This window comes from Gastrolobium bilobum, unplaced genomic scaffold (assembly GCF_033153095.1).
Source record: "Gastrolobium bilobum isolate Gb01-03AN ecotype WA unplaced genomic scaffold, APGP_CSIRO_Gbil_v1 utg16848, whole genome shotgun sequence".
Lineage (NCBI taxonomy): Eukaryota > Viridiplantae > Streptophyta > Magnoliopsida > Fabales > Fabaceae > Gastrolobium > Gastrolobium bilobum.
Window position 1 is genome coordinate 536,032 of NW_026899058.1, and position 20,431 is coordinate 556,462.

Here is a 20,431-nt window from a genome sequence, read left to right on the forward strand (position 1 = left end):
TCACTTGCTTAATGCAAGTCTGGGATCCTCCTAAGACCCAAAGAAGTAACATGCCTCTCGAACACAAGTTCAGGCAAACTCTTAGTAACTGGGTCTGCAAGATCCACCTTTAATGCTATCTGAGTTTAGTAAAAACTCATAGCTCGAGGTTGATTTTCTTGAGTCAATATCCACTTGAAATAACTGAATTTTTTAAAACTCAACTTTTCAAGACTCCCACTAGAATATACCAGCATATAATCTCTCGTTCTCCAAAGATACTTGAGTACATGCTTAACAATAATCTAGTATTCCTCTAGGTTCAAAATGGTACTATCTCACTACTCCCACTGCATGACAGATGTCTGGTTTAACGCCCAACATGATATGCGTGAGTCTACCTTTGCCAAAGCATAAGATATCTTGCTCATGCATTCTTCCTTCTTAGAAGTCTTTGGTTACTCCTTAGAAAGATGAATTCCACATCTGAGAATTATAATTCTTCTCTTAGAATTCTCATGTTGAATTTTGGCAAGAGTTTTGTCAATGTAAGTAGCCTGAGGTGATGCCAACAACTTATTCTTCCAGCCTCATAAGAGTTTTATACCAAGAATATAATTGGCTTCCCCAGTACTTCCATACCAAAACACTAACTTAGCCAACTCTTTATGCTTGATATTACCTCCACATTGTTTCTAATAAGGAGCATACCATCTACATAAAGTAGCAGAAAAGCTACTGTCTTCCGTTGTATCCTTTACATACAAATACACATCATTCATCAAGGTTCTCTCAGAATCAAAATTTTGATAACCTGATCAAAACTGATGTTTCAAGACCTGGATGCTTGCTTAAGTCTATGAAATAGACTTTCACAACTTGCATACCGTGTGTTCCTACTCATTTGCTATAAACCCTTTTGGTTGTTGTATGTAGATATCCTGACTTCCAACTCCCAAAATTAAATCTCATAATTGAGACTTATAGCAACCAAGAGAATCTGGATAGACTCAAGCATGGCGTTTGGCAAAAAATGCCTCCAAGCTAGCTTTGAAGGTTTTCACCTTCCTGTCCATCCTCTCTTTGCCTTTTATGTCCACATGCACCTTGTGGGTTTTACCCCTCTTGGTGTTTTTACTAGGACCGAACGGAGTTGAAATACAAGTATTTCATCTCACTGTTCATAGCTTGAGCAAAACTTGATCAACAACATCTTCTAGTGCATTATCGTAACTAGTAGGATCAATGTCACTCAACAAGAAACAACTTGAGAGTTAACAAGGTTCTCTCCCACTACGAATGTACTGCACTAGACCTTGTGTATTTATAAGTAAAACAAAGAGTGGGTCAAATGATGGATCTTCAATTTCTTGAGGATCCGCTTATCCTTGATATTGTTCATTTACATGTGATACTAATATTTCTACTAGTTTCACTTATATATTATCATGTTGAATTTCCAATCATGGTTCTCTTGTTTGTTCACTTAGAGATATATCTATCTCGTCTTGAACAATCAAGGGAACAGTGGATGAAGCTTCTAGAGATTCTGGAAATTCTTGATCTAAGATAAATCTCATCAAGAATAACCTAACTTAAGAACTTATAATTTCTTATCTAGTCCTCCTTTAAGAAAATCATGTGAGTGCTCACTTAGATTATCTTGTCCTTAAGACTAAATAAGAAATCATCTCTAGTTCTCTTAGGGTAGCCAAAACATATGCACTCTTCCATACAAGATTCCATCTCATTTGACTGCTGTTGTAGGACGTGTGCCGTAGCACCCTAAATCCGAATATGGTTTGATCTGGGCTTACACCCTTTCCATAATTCTTTAGGTGTCTTTACAACAAATTTTGACGGAATCAAGTTAAGAAGGTACATTTCCTTCTCTTATGCATCTCCCTTGAACAACATTGACAAAGATGAATAACTCAACATGATCTTCACCAAGTCTAGAAATGTTTGATTTTCACATACTGCAACTTCATTCAACTAACGCATTCTTAGAGTTGACAGTTACAAAAACTATCCCCTCTTAAATCAGGTAAGACCTGAACTTACCAGACAGGTAGCCAACACTTTAGTCAGACCAAAGTGTTTTTGATTTGAACACCTACATGCTTTTCTGTCTCAGACTAAACCTCTTGGAAATTTTCAAAAGCTTTAGACTTATAGCGCACTTGGTTCATCTGTCCAAATCCAGAGTAAACATTCATATAATGAAGTACTCATCACCTCTTCTGGTCTGAACGCTAAGTGGTCCACATACTTTAGTATGTACCAGTTCCAGTTGAATAGTTGCGCAAACCTTCTTGGCCCTTGTAGGATTGCTTGGCCACTTTACCTTCCAAATAGGACTAACACGTAGCTGTTAGTTAAAAGATTATTGAACTTTCAGTCCCTCTTTTAACTAAAACATGTTTCCTACTTGAGATAACATGACTCAATCACAAAGGCCAAAGTTATGTTTCATTTGAAACTTTTATTTCTTTGGTGAAATTTCTTGTTCATCATCCTTCCATTCAACATAACAAATTTAAAAAGGTTATAGGACATAGGTAATAAAGACTATTTAAACAATGTACCAGAACAAACAAGACGAAGATGAACTTCGAAATGTAACTGAGGAATCAATTGCATTGTCAACCCATGTTTTAACCCAAACAACTAACAAAAATTGAATTCCTCTTGAAATCTGGAACAAATAAACAATCACCCAAAACCATAGTCTTATAAATAACTTGTCTTACTGCAAATGCAGACACAAGTTCCCATTTTCAAGCTTAAAATATATGTCCATTGCTGACAGGTATGCCATGTTTGAACTACTACAAAGAGTAAAAAACATAATCAGTGATTCCTGAATCAATAATTCATTCACTGATCAGGCCTTGATATGCCCATGTCAGGTTCTTTTCATCACCTCTGGACAATTTTTCTTTCAGTATCCCTTCAGTCTGCACTTGAAGAACTTGCCTTGCGGCTTCTTCATAGCAACTGGTTTGACAACTGATAACCAAGTCATTTTGTTCTTGTTACCACCCTTGGGTTTCCCTTTGGATTTAACAAGACTCTTAGCAAAACCTGCACCGACTGCATTCTGTCTAGCAGAGCTGCTAGACGCAGCAAACATGTCATTAAGAGTCTGAAGCATTTCTACTCCACTCTTAATCATGTACACTTGTTTCTGCAAGTATTTGGAAAGACTGACAATAATATAGCAGCGAACTACCATTTCTGCCCTTTCCCAATCTGAGAAATGCATCTTAGCTTCCTTAGACGCATTCTCTGCAGGTTGCTATGGCCCTCGCATTGTCAGGACAAATTTTAGCTTCCATGTTTTAGAACAATATCAAAGATTTGTTTTTCACTTATTCATAGTTGGTACCATCTAGAGGTTTTCGACTCAAAATCATTTCTAAGATATTTTCTGAAAAACATATAAAGCACACAATTACAAACAAATAATGCAATAAACAAACGAAGTGCAAGTAGATTCTCATAACTACTCTTGTTTATTGTTAACAATCTTTCAGTTTATCTTTACAAGGCTTACGATGGGCAAGTCACTTGTAAAAACCAAAATTGTTATTTGGGCCTTCAGTGCCATTGCCAGAGCCTCGATGGGAGGGTTAACAATTTTACCAAAGTTGAACGTAATTAACCATTGTTTAATTTCAAAATTATCCTTAGTGTCTAAGCATTGCCGACGATGGGCCGTACAATACTTTACTAAAATTTTGAAATTATTAAGATTTAATCTAGTGAAATCTGATTATCCTTATCCGATGGGGCTTCAGCGATAACCATTTCACTAATAAACCCACAAATGGAGCCCACAGGTTTTAAAATTAATAAATTTTTAAAACCTTCACCCATTCAACATTTTTGTTTGAGAATTTTCATAAGCCCAGTCGAATTCATTGTTTAATTTCAAAATTATCTTTAATAACTTAGTATTATCGACGATGGGTCGTACAATACTTTATTAAAAATTTGAAATTATTAAGGCCCAATAAAATCCAATCATGCTAATCCGTTGGGGCCTCACATGATTATTTTATTGATAGGCCCACAATGCGCCTGGAGGTTAAATTAATTTCTTAATTTAAATCTCCTCCCATAGATATTTAAGTCCAATCTAATAAAATCCAATCATGCTTATTCGATGGGACTTCACATGATTATTTTATTAATGGTCCTATAATGCGCTTGAAGGTTAAATTAATCTCTTAATTTAAATCTCCTTCCATTCAACATAAGCAACATTTTCTAATTTCCAAGAATTATTTAATTGAGAGTATTCTTTGTTTGATTTCAAAAACTATATAAGTAATAGCGCCGATAAACGTGCACTAAGCTTAACATAATTTTGAAAGCATTAAGGTCCTGAAATCCGGTCACTTTACGTCAGCGTGTGCTCCAAACAATCATGATACATGAATGTTGTATGCAGCGTGTGTTATTCCATGACCATTTCAGAAAACCCACAAATTACTCGCAAAATAAAAGAATTCTCTTAGGAAATTTTCTCTAATTATTTTTCTAGATTTAAATCATCCAAATAGTTGACTTAATTATTAATCTAGATTGCAACAATCATAATAATTATCATTTATGAGGATAATTTGAAATCAAAATAATTTCCATAACGATTATTTGTCTTGATGTTAATTATCCAAAATTAATTAATTCAATTATTAATCTAGATTTTTAATAAAAATCATAATAATTATTAATTAATTTCTTAGGATGATTTAAAAATCAAAATAATCCCATAATAACTATCATACTAGTCGCTGAAGACATAATAGCTATTATGCTCATGCAATCATACAAGTTATGCAACAATATGGCACCACCTATTCTATATGGCATGTTATCGCAATAAAGCATGTTATCAATTATATAATTTATACCAATCAATAAAAGCATTAAATAATAAATCATAATTACTTTAATCCATGGCCTTCCTATTTTAAACAAAATTAAATTAAATTAAATTAAATAATACAACTTTGGAATTCGACTTTCGCCTAGCCCATAGTATCTGTCTCAAGCCCCTTTAGGGTTTCATGGGCCCAAAAGTCCAAAGACCCAATCCTTTGGCGAGAAACCCTAGGACGCGAAAGAGGAACCCTAGCCGTCAGGTCTGTCGCGCCGTCACCCGAAGTCAAATCACGCTGAAACTCCAGAGGAAGGACCGCCACGTAGAGACGAGTGCACCGCCGCCGGAACCACCCAAAAAGGTGGCCGGACGCTCTCTCACTCTTCCATTCTTTGCCGGAGAGTGGCGGCCACTCTCAGAATCTTGTGGAGGCGCGTGGAGGAGCGTTTAAACTCAGATGGCGGTGACCCACCCACCGTTTCGTTCGTATTTCCGTCCTCTTTCCAACCATATATAGATCTCCCCATTCTGAGATCGGTAAATCCTCGAAAAGTCTCCAACAGTGCTGACTGCGCATCTTCCTCGCGATTTCTCGATCTTGAACTTTTACAAAATATTGAAAGAATACACAGAAATTCCAAAAATAAACAAAACCAACAAGGAGGAAACCTAATCATATGGGATTAGCCTCCTTGTTACAAATCGAGAAATACACGAGAGACCCTAACCATGGATTAAAGCATTTTTACCGATTAAAATTTAAACTTTTATGAAAATGAATTATAAAATACACATGCTAGATTCATACCATAATCCTAGAACCCTAGGTGCCACATTCAAGAAGCAAAACTAATTACATGAATAGTGAAACTAGATTCACATACCAATGTACAGCCAAGGCTCTGATACCAATTGAAGGAAATCTTAGATTTATGCGGAAGCGGTGTAGGACCTAGTACATTGGTATGCTTACCGAATCATCCTTGTTTCACAATTACCTCTCGGTGCGCAGGTCTCGTGTAGAATCTTCCCTTGTAGGATTCTTCTTCACGAACAGCTCACCTCAGCGCCGCAGCACGAACAACCTCCTTGAAGCTGGACTGTGGCAGATCTTCCAAACTATCTCTCGAGGAGGATGAGATGGTTGTGTGGGCAACCGTTCAGATGATGAACGTCTGCCCCTTGGTTTGTTTCTGATGATCTGTAATCCTTGGAGGCACAAGAGGAGAAAACTATGAATATATACGCTTAGGTCTTAGACATAACTCAACCCTAAGCCTCATGGGCTCAAGTGTCACTGAAGCCCAATAGGACTTTAGTGACCAAAAGAGCATATATCCAACAGTGGACACGCCATGGCCATAACAAAGTGAAAGATACCTTTGCGGATTTTGATGCTCCTGAGGTGGTGAATGGCATAGCCAAGAACAATCCTTCTATATTGAATATGAGACATATTCAGGCCTTTGAAGCAGTTGTTAATGAACTTGGAGCACAAAACGTGAAAGTATTGTTGGATAACCATGTCAGTGTGCCAAGGTGGTGCTGTCGTGAAGATGATGGAAATGGTTTCTTTCATGACAGACACTTTGATCCTCAGGAATGGGTTCATGGCCTTACTTTGGTAGCCAAGCGCTTTTCTAAAAATCATGCTGTAAGTATTATATTGCTAATAGCCTTTTTTTCTTTCTTTGTTTCTTTCTTTTCAATTGTAAATTGCATATAACATTTTTTTGTGATTTCTTTTTATTGACTAATAGGTTGTTGCAATGAGCTTGAGGAATGAATTGCGTGGTCCACGCCAAAATGAGAGTGATTGGTACACGTACATGAGTCAAGGAGCACTTGCCATTCACAAGGAAAATCCAAAGGTTCTTGTGCTTATCTCAGGTTTGAAATATGACACTGACTTACAGTTTTTAAGGACTAAACCATTGAATATAGACTTGGGGAAAAAAATGGTGTATGAGACACATTTCTACTCATGGTCTGGAAATGGGAGACAGGTATGGACTCAGCAACCATTGAACAGGATATGTGCCAATAGCATTAGAGGATTAGACGAGAGAGCTGGGTTCCTTACCACTGGTGAGAATGCAGCTCCTTTAATCTTTTCAGAGTTTGGGTTTGACCAGACAGGTTCTACAGAGGCAGACAACAGGTTCTTGACATGCCTTCAGACCTATCTTGTTGGGAGAGATTTGGATTGGGGTTTGTGGGCATTTCAAGGTAGCTATTATGCTAAAGAAGACAAAGTTCAACTTGAAGAGACATTTGGTGTCATGGATGTCAATTGGAAAAATCTGAGATATCCAAACTTCGATAACAAGTTCCAACTTTTGCAAAGGAAGAATCAAGGTAAGAGTTTTCAGTTACCAATTCCATTTAGTATTTTGCAGGCATGTGGAGAAAAGCTTATGTCAATATCCATTTTGCACTTTAACCTGGTTTTTTGTTTTCATGCAGTTCCTACTTCCACAGTCCCCAATGCATATATCTTGTACCATCCACTAACTGGTCAATGTGTTCAACTGAATAACAAGAATGAACTTGAAGTTGGTAGCTGTGAAAACCAAAACAGATGGACTTATAGTGGAGATGGGTCTCAAATCCTTTTGGATGGCACTAACAAGTGCTTAACTGCAGCTGATGAAGGGCTTCCAGTAACTGTTTCTGATGATTGTCAAAGCAAGAAGAGTTCCTGGTTATCTGTATCACTTTCTAAACTTCATTTGGCTACTGTGGATCAAGATGGGAAACAACTTTGCTTGCAGAAGGATTCCAACTCATCCCACGTTGTGACTTCAAAATGTATTTGCGTTAAAGATGATTCTTTTTGTCTGAATGATCCCCAAAGCCAGTGGTTCCAGTTCGTTTCCACCAATGTATAGTTTCTTCTTACATAAAATGGAAGAAGAAAATTTTCTGAGCCGTGTTTGATTTGTCTTATTTATGATGCTCAAGATTTGTGGATAAATTATTTCTCAAAATAAAACAAATTATCTTTATTTTTATAGCGATACTTTCACGTAGAATAATCTCATGAAACTTAATCTTGTTATGTTTTTACTGTTTATAGTAGTTGCCGTTAAGACGTCACACTGGTTGAAAATAAGGAAGTTATCTTAACATAAGGAAATTGAATTACTTAAAGGGAAAAGGAGAAAATTTTTCTCATGTTAGTGACACATTGTATAAGTGGGTCCCACAAAATAGTGAAAAGAGAAAAAAATTAAAGGTGAGACCCATATATACTTTGAGTTACTAACATGAGAAAAATTTTCTCGGAGAAAATGTTTTCCCTTACTTATATTATAGTTGATGATAAGGCCATCACATGTTAAGTTTAAGGGGAATGAAGGGTGATGTTACATGACCAACTATTTTTCTTCCTGCAGATAGTAAGGTGAGTCCCTTATGAAAAATAAAAATAAAAAAACAGAAAGCGCTATTTTCTAACGAAAGTAAGGAAAAAAATCGGATTTGTATCATTTCATGTGAAAAAGTGGTCGTATTATTTGATCACAATCACTTATTCAAGAATCATACATTTTTTTTCTCTCTCTTATGTCATCATGTCATCGTCAATGAGTGATTGTAATCAAATAACATGATCGCATGACCATTTTTTCATATAAGAGAATCCAAATTCAAAAAACCTGTTTCCAGCAACATAATAATTGATTTTCTTATCACCACAAAAGTTTATTACCCATACAACTAACCTAATCACCATTAATTTTCATCAATTTAATGGTTATAAGTTATTGGATCTTCATAACATTTATTGAATTACATTTATTAATTAATTATTAATTTTCAATAAATTATAACCGTTAGATTGGTGAAAATCAACAGTGATCAAGTTAGTTGTAAGAGTGATAAACTTTTGTAGTGATAAGTATATCCGTTCCCACAATGAAATGAATTTTTTATTTTTTTTCAAAAATAAAAATTTGAGAATTTTTATGACTTTTTTGATATATCCGTAATGAATAAATAATAATACTTGTTTAACATGTATAGGGATAAAATCAATTTATACCCGTATAAAAATAATAAATTTTACATTTATTTTCAATGTTAATTAACATATATATGACGAATATCATTTAATGAGGTCGATTAATAATTAATTAACAGTTATAACTTAATATAAAATAATCATCAAATGCACGTAAATTCTTACCACTGGTGAAAGTTAGTCATGCTCCATAATATGCTAATTTCGAAATTGAATTACTAAATAACGTAGTTGATGATAAGAACATCATACGTTAAGTTTAATGAAGCTGTTCTTATCTTGACGGAAGGAATTGCATGACTATGTAGAGTTGATGACAAGACACTGGAAATTGTGGTTAAAATAAAGAAAGAAAGAAAGAGTAGAAAGGACTGAAAGGTATCAAAATATTTTATTATTTCAAAATTCAAAAAATATATATTATTTTAAATTACACGACATTATATTATTATAAGGTAAACGATAATTTTAAATTGGTACCCCTCTGTGCTTCGGCAATAAAATCATCAAATTCAAGTGTTATTGCGGCTTCTGCTTCATCTCCATTAACCAATCTCTGCTTCATTGTGAGCAGAACGGTGTGGCAGCGGCAAAATGGAAAAAGAAAAAGGAAAAAATAAAATCTTTTTGGGTTCTCAACAAAAAAATACGGAATCTGATTTAATCTTTCTGAAATTTCAGTTATTTGAAATTGTGATCCTTACGAAATTCAAAGAAGATCAATATTAGTTCTTCGAAAAAGACAAACATGAGTATTTTTTTTCTAGAAGATTAAAATAAATTATGTGTTTTTTGTTAAGGAACCAAAATAGTGTTTACTCAAAAAAAAAAGGTTGGAATATTGTGTCATTTAAAATAATAAAAACTTTTCCCTTTCAAAATAATTGTCACTTTGAAAATATTAATTTATTCTAAATTATTTATTATTTTTAAAAACTAAGAAAGCATTAATTATTTTTTGAAATTTATTTTTATCTTTTGATATATCCATCAAATAAAATAAGAGAGCTTTATATATAACCAAATGAATTTTTTATTTTTTTAAAAACAAAAATTTGAGAATATTTAACGACTTTTTTTTTTGAGAAATGTTTTTCTTATATCACATGAGAAATCATGTCATCTTACACATCCTTCGAAATGTTTTTCTTATATCACGCTGCACTCTTAGCCGTTGTTGAAGAAGTCTGAAAATATAACTAATTCGCATTATCTTATCTTTACTCTTAATTATTTTCAGACTTCTTCAACGACGGCTGAGGGTGCAGCGTGGCATTTTGGCAAAATTTACTGTTGACGTGGCAGTCTGGTAAATTTTTTTGCCAAGTGTAGCAAAATAGTCACTCTTCCCAATGATAGCTGCTAAATCAAGGAGTTTTTTTAAATGTAAATAAAAATTGAATACACAAATTAATATAACCTTAATAAAATAAATAAATAATAATAATACAATAAAAAATTTCATTGGAAACCCAGGCTAGCCATGTGATTATGTCAGCACAGCCCAACAACATAAACCCACCATAAATAAGAACTAATTAACAAGCTGCATAGACGCCTATTATTGAAGAAAATTTGGGAATAAATCCTCTCGTTAACATTTTATATTATTACTTGATTATGTGAAATTTTTGTGATTATCGCTCTCTTTGGATAATTCTGTGAAAATTTTTAACATTAAAAAATTCATTCCGAAAAAAATTATATTTATTCATCATTTTTGAGGAAAATTTCAAAATATTGTCCCAGATATTTTTGTGCTCTCTCTCACATAACTTTTCCATTCTACTCTTATTTTTTTTATCCATTTTTCCATTTTACTCCCAATTTAACTAAGGGAGAAGGTGTTCCAGGACCACACAATTAACGCTCCATTTTTAGAGAATATTAGGATAATTTAATTTTTTAATTAATAAAATAAGAAAGATATTCTTTTTATATATATATATATATATATATATATATATATATATATATTATCGACTAATTCTAATCGAGCAGAATTATAACTTAAGACAAAACTCTTTTTATAAAATATTTAACATAACTGTGTAGTTAGAACTTAAAATTTAGACAACTGGTTAAGTTAAAATAACAACATGCTAATTGATTCATGTGCTTAGTAATAAGCCTATTATAATTTCATTGTAATAAATCAAGCAAAGATTATTTATGAAATAAGAACTCAAGAATAAACAATTCTTATAATTACTAATTATTCTCATAAAAAAAGAAAAAAAATAAATTTATCTTATCAAATTCGAATACTCAACCTACAACATTGTAAACTACTTTTAATATTAAAAATATTATAATATAATAAAAGAATTTATTCTAAAATATCATTACTTATATAAGCTTTGAGCTCAGATTTTTTAAGTAACATGGGGCCTAATTATTAAATACATTTTATTATCTCTATCAAAACATATTCTTTTTTATTCTTTAGGCTAGGTCACACCTGATTCCGGGTAGGCTGGCCATAGGAGGTTTGTTTTAATGGTCCCCGTGAACCTGGTCCCCTCCCAAAAATAGTAAAGAACAAGAGAGTGGGAGGGAAGCAGCTTTTTTCCAAAAATAGAGATAGGGAAAGAAAGCTACGTAATTTACAAAAATATTTGAGGATGCGTGAAGTTGCTTGCTGTTAAAGGCAGTGCATATATTTATTTTCCATGTGTATTTATGTGGTTATCTATGTAGCACCGATACCGATACGGGACACGAGACACAATACGATACGACACATCGACACGTTAATTCTAAAAAATATTAAATTTTGATATGTTAGGACACGTTTTGATATTAAATATTATTTTTAATTTATGTAATGTATATTATATTTAATACTCAATAATCTAACAAAAAATGAAATTAAACTTATATTATTCATTAATTTTGTAAAGAAACATAAGATATCCCAAATATTGATATTAAACTCAATAAAATAGTAATAGTAATCAAACGAATCTAATAGTTGGAACTAAAAACGCAACGCAACGTAACCTTTGAACTTTTTTTTAAGTCTCTACAACGCATATTAGAGTGTCGGAGTGTCGGAGAGTGTCGGAAAGTGTCAGAAACAACACGTCAGAATTTTTGAAGTGTCGGTACTTCATAGGTGGCTATAATGATGAAATAACAATAGTTGTTTAATATGTATTGGGGCAAGATAAATTTACACCCACATAAAAGTAATAAATTTTACATTTAATTTTAATGTTGATTTACATATATCTGACTGATTCATTTAATGAGGATTAATAATTAATTAATAATTATAACTTAATAAACAATAATCATCAAATACACGTAAATTGTTACCACGGGGAAAGTTAGCCATGCTTCATAATATGCTAATTTCCAAAATGCATTGCCCCTGTTGATAAACTAATCAATTTTCATTCCAATAAACAATTCTCAAATTTGTTTTTCCTTATAGTTCTTATAACTTTTCTCGATTAAGATTGACGAAGACATCAACTCGAAAACCATAATCACTCTAGTATACATACTTTAGGTAATTATATGTATTTACTCTATGGGTTTTATACATATCATCTTGTATGATATTCTAAGTGTCATATTATTTTCACATGACAAATGGGATCCATCTTTTTTTCTTTTTTCTTTTTTCTTTTTGAGTGAGGCCCACATCAAATGTATTAGAGTAACATGACATTAAAAGTATCATACAACATAACATATATAAAACTCTTACTGTATATATGTAAATATCTTTGTATTTCGAAAATCTCCTATGTCAGGCGGGTCCAGGGGAAGCCCGTGGCCACCACCAAATGAGCTAAACTACATCGAGTACACCAAGTGGATCCGACACCACGTCTCAACCCAAAATCTTAAGGCATTGGATTCATGGGTCCTTTCACTTATATACTCTTCACATAAGTCATTACCAACCAATGTAGGACTTATCACACTTGAATTTCTCAACAATCTCCCCCTCAAGTGTGAAACCCACCATTGGTATGCTCCCCCTCAACCTGGCTCTGATACCAATATCAGGCGGGTCCAGGGGGAAGCCCGTGGCGGGGGGCCACCACCAATGAGCTAAGGCTACACCCCGTAGCAAGTGGATCCGACACCATGTCTCAACCCAAAACCTTAAGGCATTGGGTTCATGGGTCCTACCACTTATATACTCTTCACTTAGCCCATTACCAACCAATGTGGGACTCATCACACTTGAATATCTCAACATCCTAGAATTCATATTATCATCATTATAAACGGGAGAAGAAGAAGAAAAAGTATATCCTAATTAACGATTGAATGAGATCTGATCACACAAGCTCTTTCAGAATTGTTTTATGTATGTTAGAAATTAATTGTGAACACAATTTAATTGTATATTAACACAGTTAATTAAGTTTTATAATTTCAGTTGGCCAAAACTGATTAGGTAGCTTTAGTCTCATTGTAAGTTAATCAATGATAGTTAGAAATCTCCTTTCCATAAATGTAAGGCTCAATGGGGTGGTCAGTGGTGTATGTGAATGAAGAAGTTACAAGTTAAAAAAAAGGATAAAATTTGTCTAGTCCAATAACCTTCACCGAATGATTTCACTTTATTTAATTTGGTTTGGACTTATTCTTACTAAAATCCAATTAACCTGACCTTACCCGTGATTATTCTACCCAGCATTTTTGGGAATGCATACACCCAAGCATAAAAGAACAATGTTTCCTGTCATTCACTATTTGTTTGGTACATTAACATTCCTTATTTATTTTAAAGGTAAAACTAATCTTATGTTGCATAAGATAGTGTAGGATTGGCAAAAACGAGCCAACCCGTCGAGTTGGCTCGTAATCCACCAAAAATGAGCCGGGTTGGGTTGGCAAAAATGAGCTGCCAACCCGAGCCAACCCGACTCGTTTCAACCCGTAAAAAAACGAGCCAACCCGCGAGTCAAACGAGCCAGCTAGCAGGTTGAGTTTTTTTTTTAATAAAAAATTTCAAAATATAATATAGAAAAATGGACAAAACTCACACATGTTGTCATTATTTTTCTTCTTTATCTAAACCTAAGTCCCTAATCTTCTCACATCCCTGCCATTTTTATATTGTTAGGCTGTGTTGGCTCTGTTTGGTTCAAATATCTTACCCACTTGGTAGCAAGTGGTTCTGATTGTTTCTGGATGTTGATGCAAATTTGTTGTGAAGAAAATTCGAAACTAAAATATTTTGCTTTTATTTCTCATTTCGTAACCTTTTTTTAAGCTAATGGAAACCATATAGCTGGTGCATTAATACTACAGAGTCATTTAAATTGGCTGAAAACGAGCCAACCCGCGAGCCTATTTTTGAGCCAACTCGCGAGCTATTTTTTCAAGCCAACCCACGAGCCATATTTTTTAGCCAACCCGCGAGTCAACCCTAACCCGACTCGGGTCGGGTTGGGTTTTCTGGCTCATTTTTTTTTCGAGCCAACCCTAACCTGACTCGTTTTTCCGGGTTGAAAGCGGGTTGGGTCGGGTCGGGCCGGGTCTGCCCGTTTTGCCAACTCTAAGATAATGTATCTCACTTTGTGAAACAAAATTAAGGTTGGTCCCATCTTGATTTTTTTATTTTTTATTTTTTAGTAGGTCCCACCTTGATTTTGTTTCACAACATGAGGTACACTATTTTATGCAACATAAGATTAGTTTTACCTAGGGAAATAATTTTCTCATTTTACATGAATTTTTTTTCTCATGTTACACACACAATGAAAAGGTGGGACCCATCTTGACTTTTTGTTTTTTCACTTTTTTGTGGACCCCACTCATGTATTATGTGTGTAACATGAGAAAATATTATCATGTAAAATGAGAAAATTAATCCCCTTATTATTATTATTATTAAAAGCTATTAATTCTCCATAACAAGACGCTACACTGATCAGTTTAAAATATTGGGAAAACTTTAAAAAAAAAAAGCTCTACAAGTTTCTTCAAAATCGCTTATCCCCTCCCGAAATTTTTAATCATTTACCCCATGCTTAAAATTTATTTATCACTTACTCCCTTAATTTGATTTTTCATCCAAAATTTTGTTAACAGATTAATTGTTTTAAAAAATACCAAAACTACCCTTAATAGAAAAAATAAAAACATAATTTTCTCACAAATGCAGTTTTAGACGAACTCACATAAGCAAGACTTGAACGTAAATCAACGATTGAATCCTCCCTATACTCTCAACGACGCAGGAAGACAACGAAATAGCTTGGAGAAAACATGAATGTAAGCAAAAGTTAAGAAAAAATAATATATTGTCACATTTGTAATGATTTGAGATTTTATAAGGGTATAGGGTGGATTCAATCGTTGATTTACATTCATGTCTTGCTTCCGTGAGTTCGTCTAAAACTGCGTTGATGAGGAAATTATATTTTTCTTTTTTTTATTAAGGGTAATTTTGGTATTTTTTTAAAAATTTAACTCTGTTAACAAAATTTTGGATGGAAAATCAAATTAGGGGATAAGTGATAAAGAAATTTTAAATAGAGAGGTAAATGATTAAAAACTTCGAGAGGGGTAAGTGATTTTGAGAAAACTTGTAGGATTTTTTTTTGAAGTTTTCCATGAAATATTTTACACCAATAAGTTTATTTCATAGAACACTATTTAGTCTAATCTTTACAAATATTCTATAAAGGTCAGATTATAGTTATACAACTACTTGGTTTATTTTATCATTATCTCTTGCTGTTATTTTTATGTTCTTCAAAGTGGCGGAGCCAGCAAAACTACTCAGCTCGTGCCAAACACTAAATTCTATAATGCAGCCTAATTACAGTTACTTATGTTTAAAACGTGATTAATTTTTGAAAACCAGCCAATGCCAAGGCACCGGCTGGAGCCAACGTCCACCACTCCTAGCTTCAGATTAAATTTAAAGTAAATGCTTGCAACTTCTCACTTATCTAACGATAATAGAGATTGTAATTGTAAAGAACTGATCGATTCAACCAAAAGTCTAAGTTATTGACTGTGATACATTAATAATCTTATATTTTTCTGACACGTCTTCTCGTACAAAAACTTATTCTCTTAAAGGGTGGATGATGCATTGAGTGAGTCTGTATTAATAATTTTATATTTTTGTAATAGTAATTGAAGTAAATAAGTAGAATCAGCTTGATTTTATATATAATGATTTACAGTTATTTACTTTTAAAAAATAATACAAATTGTGCGCACGTACAGACATATAGTCCACGTAATGACGGCTAAAAACAGAGACGTTGTAATAACTAATTGATTTTCATTTGGGACCCCGAAAACCAATTCTCAGTTTTCAGTTTAATTTATCATTATTCGCTATTCCCAATTTATTAGCCTTTGTAGTGATCCACTTTTAGTATATTTTATAAGATGTTGCCCAATTTTTTATGTTTACGCCTCTTTGTAATTTTAAGAAATGAAAGAAGATCAACAAATGTTTATGCTACATTCTCATCATGTTGATCAGTGTTATTATTACATTTCATGTTTGGGTCTTGAAAAGGGGATTGTGTTTCGTCCGTTTATAGAAATCAAGGGGTGTTCATGTATGCAGTGGGATAAAGTCCTCCAAAATCATGATGTTCATCTATACACGTTGTTCCACATGTTCTTATGTTTGTTTAAGTTGAGATTTTCTATACCTAATTTCTTCTTGTGTTTGTTCAAGTTGAGATTTTAACTGCTCGTTTCGGGTGGATAGGATGATCAGGAAAATATCTTTGGTACTACGGATGTACTGGAAATTTAGTGTATCTTCCACTCATATTGTGATACGTGTCTTATTTTTTATTAAATTATTCTCTCTCCTAATTTTAAAATGAATTTTTTATTATTGATTTGACAAAATAAGACACGTATCACAATATGAGTGAAAGATGCACCGAATTTACGGTGCATCTGTAGCACCAAAGAAATTTCCGATGACTAGGGGTGGATCTAAGGGAATTAGGGTTGGCCCTGCCTCTCCTTAAAATGTGAAATATATATATATATATATATATATATATATATATATATATATATATATATAAAATATTATTTTGGTAGTATTAGTGGGTTGTTTATAGTAAAAATAAACTCCTTCAAATTAAAAAATAAAAACCCCTAAAAGAAAATCTTATCCCTTTGCCTATGTGTAGGGGTGTAAATGGATCACAATATATGTCTATTTTAGACAGCATGGCCTCTAAGTATCCAACCCTAGTTCGTATTTTTTAATAAATAATATTTTATTTTTTATAAAATAAAATCTTGTTATTTTTTAATAAAATAAAATCTTGTTATTTTTTAATAAAATAATATCTTATGATTTTCTAATTTTTCGTAATCTTCTCTCTTTTTACTTGCTAAATATATTTTTTCTTAACCCTAATTCATTTGTTGCCCCTGCTCTTCTCTCCTTTGCCAAATTTTGCTACTCTGTTGTCCTCTTCTCAACTTTTCATCTATTCCAAGTCATTAATAGCTCATCATCGACTCTCAAAGCTTTCAGAATTAATAGTAAGTCTTTATTCTTTATACTTTTTCCTGTTAATAATATTTTTCAAATCATAGTGGTCGTGGAATAATTCATACTCTTATAGGTGATTATTATGGTAAAAGTGCTATCATTGATGCTTATTTTAAGAGAAAGAATAGTGAGTATTTTTCCCCTTTTACTCCTAATGTTGAATTGTTAAATCTCCTTCAAAGTCTCATAGAAATGAAATAAAGAGGTAGTTAAAGAAGTTGATATTGTTGTTAGTTTGCACATAATATATATCATATTCATAAACCATAAAATAAGAACATGATAAAGGATCTTGGGAATACATGATTTTCACATACACATAAGAGATAAAGACATACCAGAAAACGATGATGAAAGATTAACAACAGTCATCTTCTTGTGAGCAATTGTGTTGGGGTAGTTTTTCTCTCTAAGCCTTCTTTACTTTGATATGTATTCTGATGGAGAGAATGACATTAGGGTTGAAGGGGAGAGAGGTCCATCCCTAATATATATACTCCATAACTTATAATTTGGTACGTCCATCATATACCAAATCATTGATTGATATTAAATGCATCAGTAATTAATTAGGCCATATAACGTTTAATAGGTAATATCAAGAGTCTTTATATTATAATTATAATAAAATCCTTTGAATATTATAATTGACTCTTAATATTTCTAACATTCTTCCACTTGGCCCGATTAATCATAATATACATGTTCATCTCTAATGTTAGTCATCATGAAAGATAAATTGTCAAGTGTGAGTTATGGCGGTGGGGCGCTATTAATTCAGTACATTCCCTTCTATATACTACAACACCAACAATCCATCATATAAAATTCATAATATAAGAAACATAATGGTCCACATAATATCTTACAAAAACTTTCTTGTCAAAATTCATAATGTGTATACAACCATAAAATAACAAGAAAACATAATGTATGTCAGAAACACATAGGTAAGCTCAGAGTGTCACACATCAATAATCTTTAATACAACCAAGGCTCATACTTTCAACATGTTCTTTAAATAGCTTTGGTTGTAACCCTTTCGTCAAAGGGTCTACCATCATGTGTTCGGTTCTGATGTGCTTAATTGACACTCTCTGTTTCTGAACCTCCTCTTTAACAGAAAAATACTTTAACTCTATATGTTTAGCACATTTAGAGTATCTCTCGTTCTTAGAGAAAAATATTGCTGCATAATTATCACAGTAAATTTGCAGCGGCCTGCTAATGGTGTCGATAACTGCAAGCCCTGAAATAAAGTTCTGCAGCCATAATGCATGAGTTTTGGCTTCAAAACATGCCACAAATTCTGCCTCCATAGTGGATGAAGCAACGATAGTTTTTTTTGCACTTTTTCATGATATGGCTCATTGGGCAAACATAAACAAGTAGCCAAAGGTTGACTTTCTACTATCAAGGCATCCACCAAAATTTGAATCAGTATATCCAATTACTTCTAATTCATTGGACCTGTTGTACATGAGCATGTGATCCTTCGTGCCTTGAAGGTATCTAAAAACTTCCTTTGCAACTTTCCAATGTTCCATTCCTGGATTACTTTGATATCTGCCCAACATCTCGACCGCAAAACTGATATCCGACGGAGTATAGGTTTGAGCATATATTAAGCTGCCCACAACAGAGGCATATGGAATTGATTCCATTTCTTTCCGTTCAACATCATTCTTTAGACATTGCATGAGACTAAATTTATCACCTTTCTGTATAGGAACAACTCCAGGTGAGCACTTACTCATATTAAATCTCTCTAGACTTTTTCCAATATATCCTTTCTGAGACAATCTCAACAATCCTTGGATCGATCTCAGAATATTTTTATTCCAATCACATAGGATACATTTCCCATATCTTTCATTTCAAAATACTTTGAGCGAAAATCTTTAGTTTCACGCAATATACTCAAATCATTTGCAGCAAGTAGGATGTCATTTATATAAAGAACTAAGAAAACAAACTTACTCTCACTGATCTTCTGGTAAATACATCGATCAATAGTGTTTTCCTTAAATCCAAAAGATGTAATAATGGTATTGAACTTGATATACCATTGTCGAGATGCTTGCTTAAGTTCATATATTGACCTCTTGAGTTTACACACTAATTTTCTTTCACTTTCCATGAAAAAACCTTCAGGTTGATCCATATAAACTTCTTCCTCAAGGTCACCATTAAGAAATGATATTTTCACATCCATTTGATGTATAATCAGCCACCAATGCAATAATTATCCTTAATGAATCCTTTTTCGAGACAGGTGAAAATTTCTCGTTATAATCAATGCCATCTTTCTGAGTATAACCCTTGGCAACAAGCCTAGCTTTATATCGTTTGATATTACCATTAGAGCGTCTTAAAGACCCACTTACAACCGACTCTTTTGGAACCTTCAGGCAATTCGACGAGATCCAAGACATCATTCTGGTCCATGGATTTTAGCTCTTCTTTCATAGCTTCAATCCATTTATTGGATTCTATACTCTCTATGGCTTGTGAAAACGAAACTGGATCTTTATTGATTCCAAAGTCATAATCTGACTCTTGCAGGTCAACCACATAATCATTCAAAATAGCTGACCTATGTTCCCTTTGGGATCTTCTTAATTCTATTTCATCTGGTTCTTGTGCATTAGCATTCTGCAAGTTAGCATCTGTTGGGAGTACTTCTTCATTCAAATGTTGTTCAGTGTTGTCATCTTGTTCTACAACAACTGGAACAACATTAGAGAATTTAGTAGATGGAGTAACAATTATAGGCAATGAAACATTTACCTCAGTCTCCTTTATTTCCATAATTTCCATTTTAGAACTCCCACTAACTTTGTCATTCTCAATAAATCTTGCATTACCAATTTCCATAATTCTCGGACTATGGTTCGGACAATATAATACATACCCTTTGGACTTCTCAGGATAACCAATAAAGTATCTACTAATCGTTCGACAGTCTAACTTCCGTTCATGTGGATTATAAATCCTTGCTTCAGCTAAGCAACCC

General features: G+C 33.3%; 1 protein-coding gene across 1 annotated transcript; it reads left to right on the forward strand.

Annotated features, from left to right (window-relative positions):
• The first annotated feature begins 6,317 nt into the window (after window positions 1–6,317).
• LOC133286740 (glycosyl hydrolase 5 family protein-like) lies at window positions 6,318–7,761 on the forward strand. The gene is made up of 3 exons (XM_061484190.1): window positions 6,318–6,524; window positions 6,631–7,228; window positions 7,337–7,761. Exons 1-3 carry the CDS (start codon window positions 6,318–6,320, stop codon window positions 7,759–7,761), a joined length of 1,230 nt encoding a protein of 409 aa, XP_061340174.1.
• Window positions 7,762–20,431: the final 12,670 nt, after the last annotated feature.

Excerpts from the sequence above, each read along its gene's own strand:
- LOC133286740 (XM_061484190.1), top strand. The coding sequence starts at position 6,318 with ATGAGACATATTCAGGCCTTTGAAGCAGTTGTTAATGAACTTGGAGCA. Across the intron at positions 6,525-6,630 it reads GCTTTTCTAAAAATCATGCT|GTTGTTGCAATGAGCTTGAG; the intron begins GTAAGTATTATA and ends ATTGACTAATAG. Across the intron at positions 7,229-7,336 it reads TTTGCAAAGGAAGAATCAAG|TTCCTACTTCCACAGTCCCC; the intron begins GTAAGAGTTTTC and ends GTTTTCATGCAG.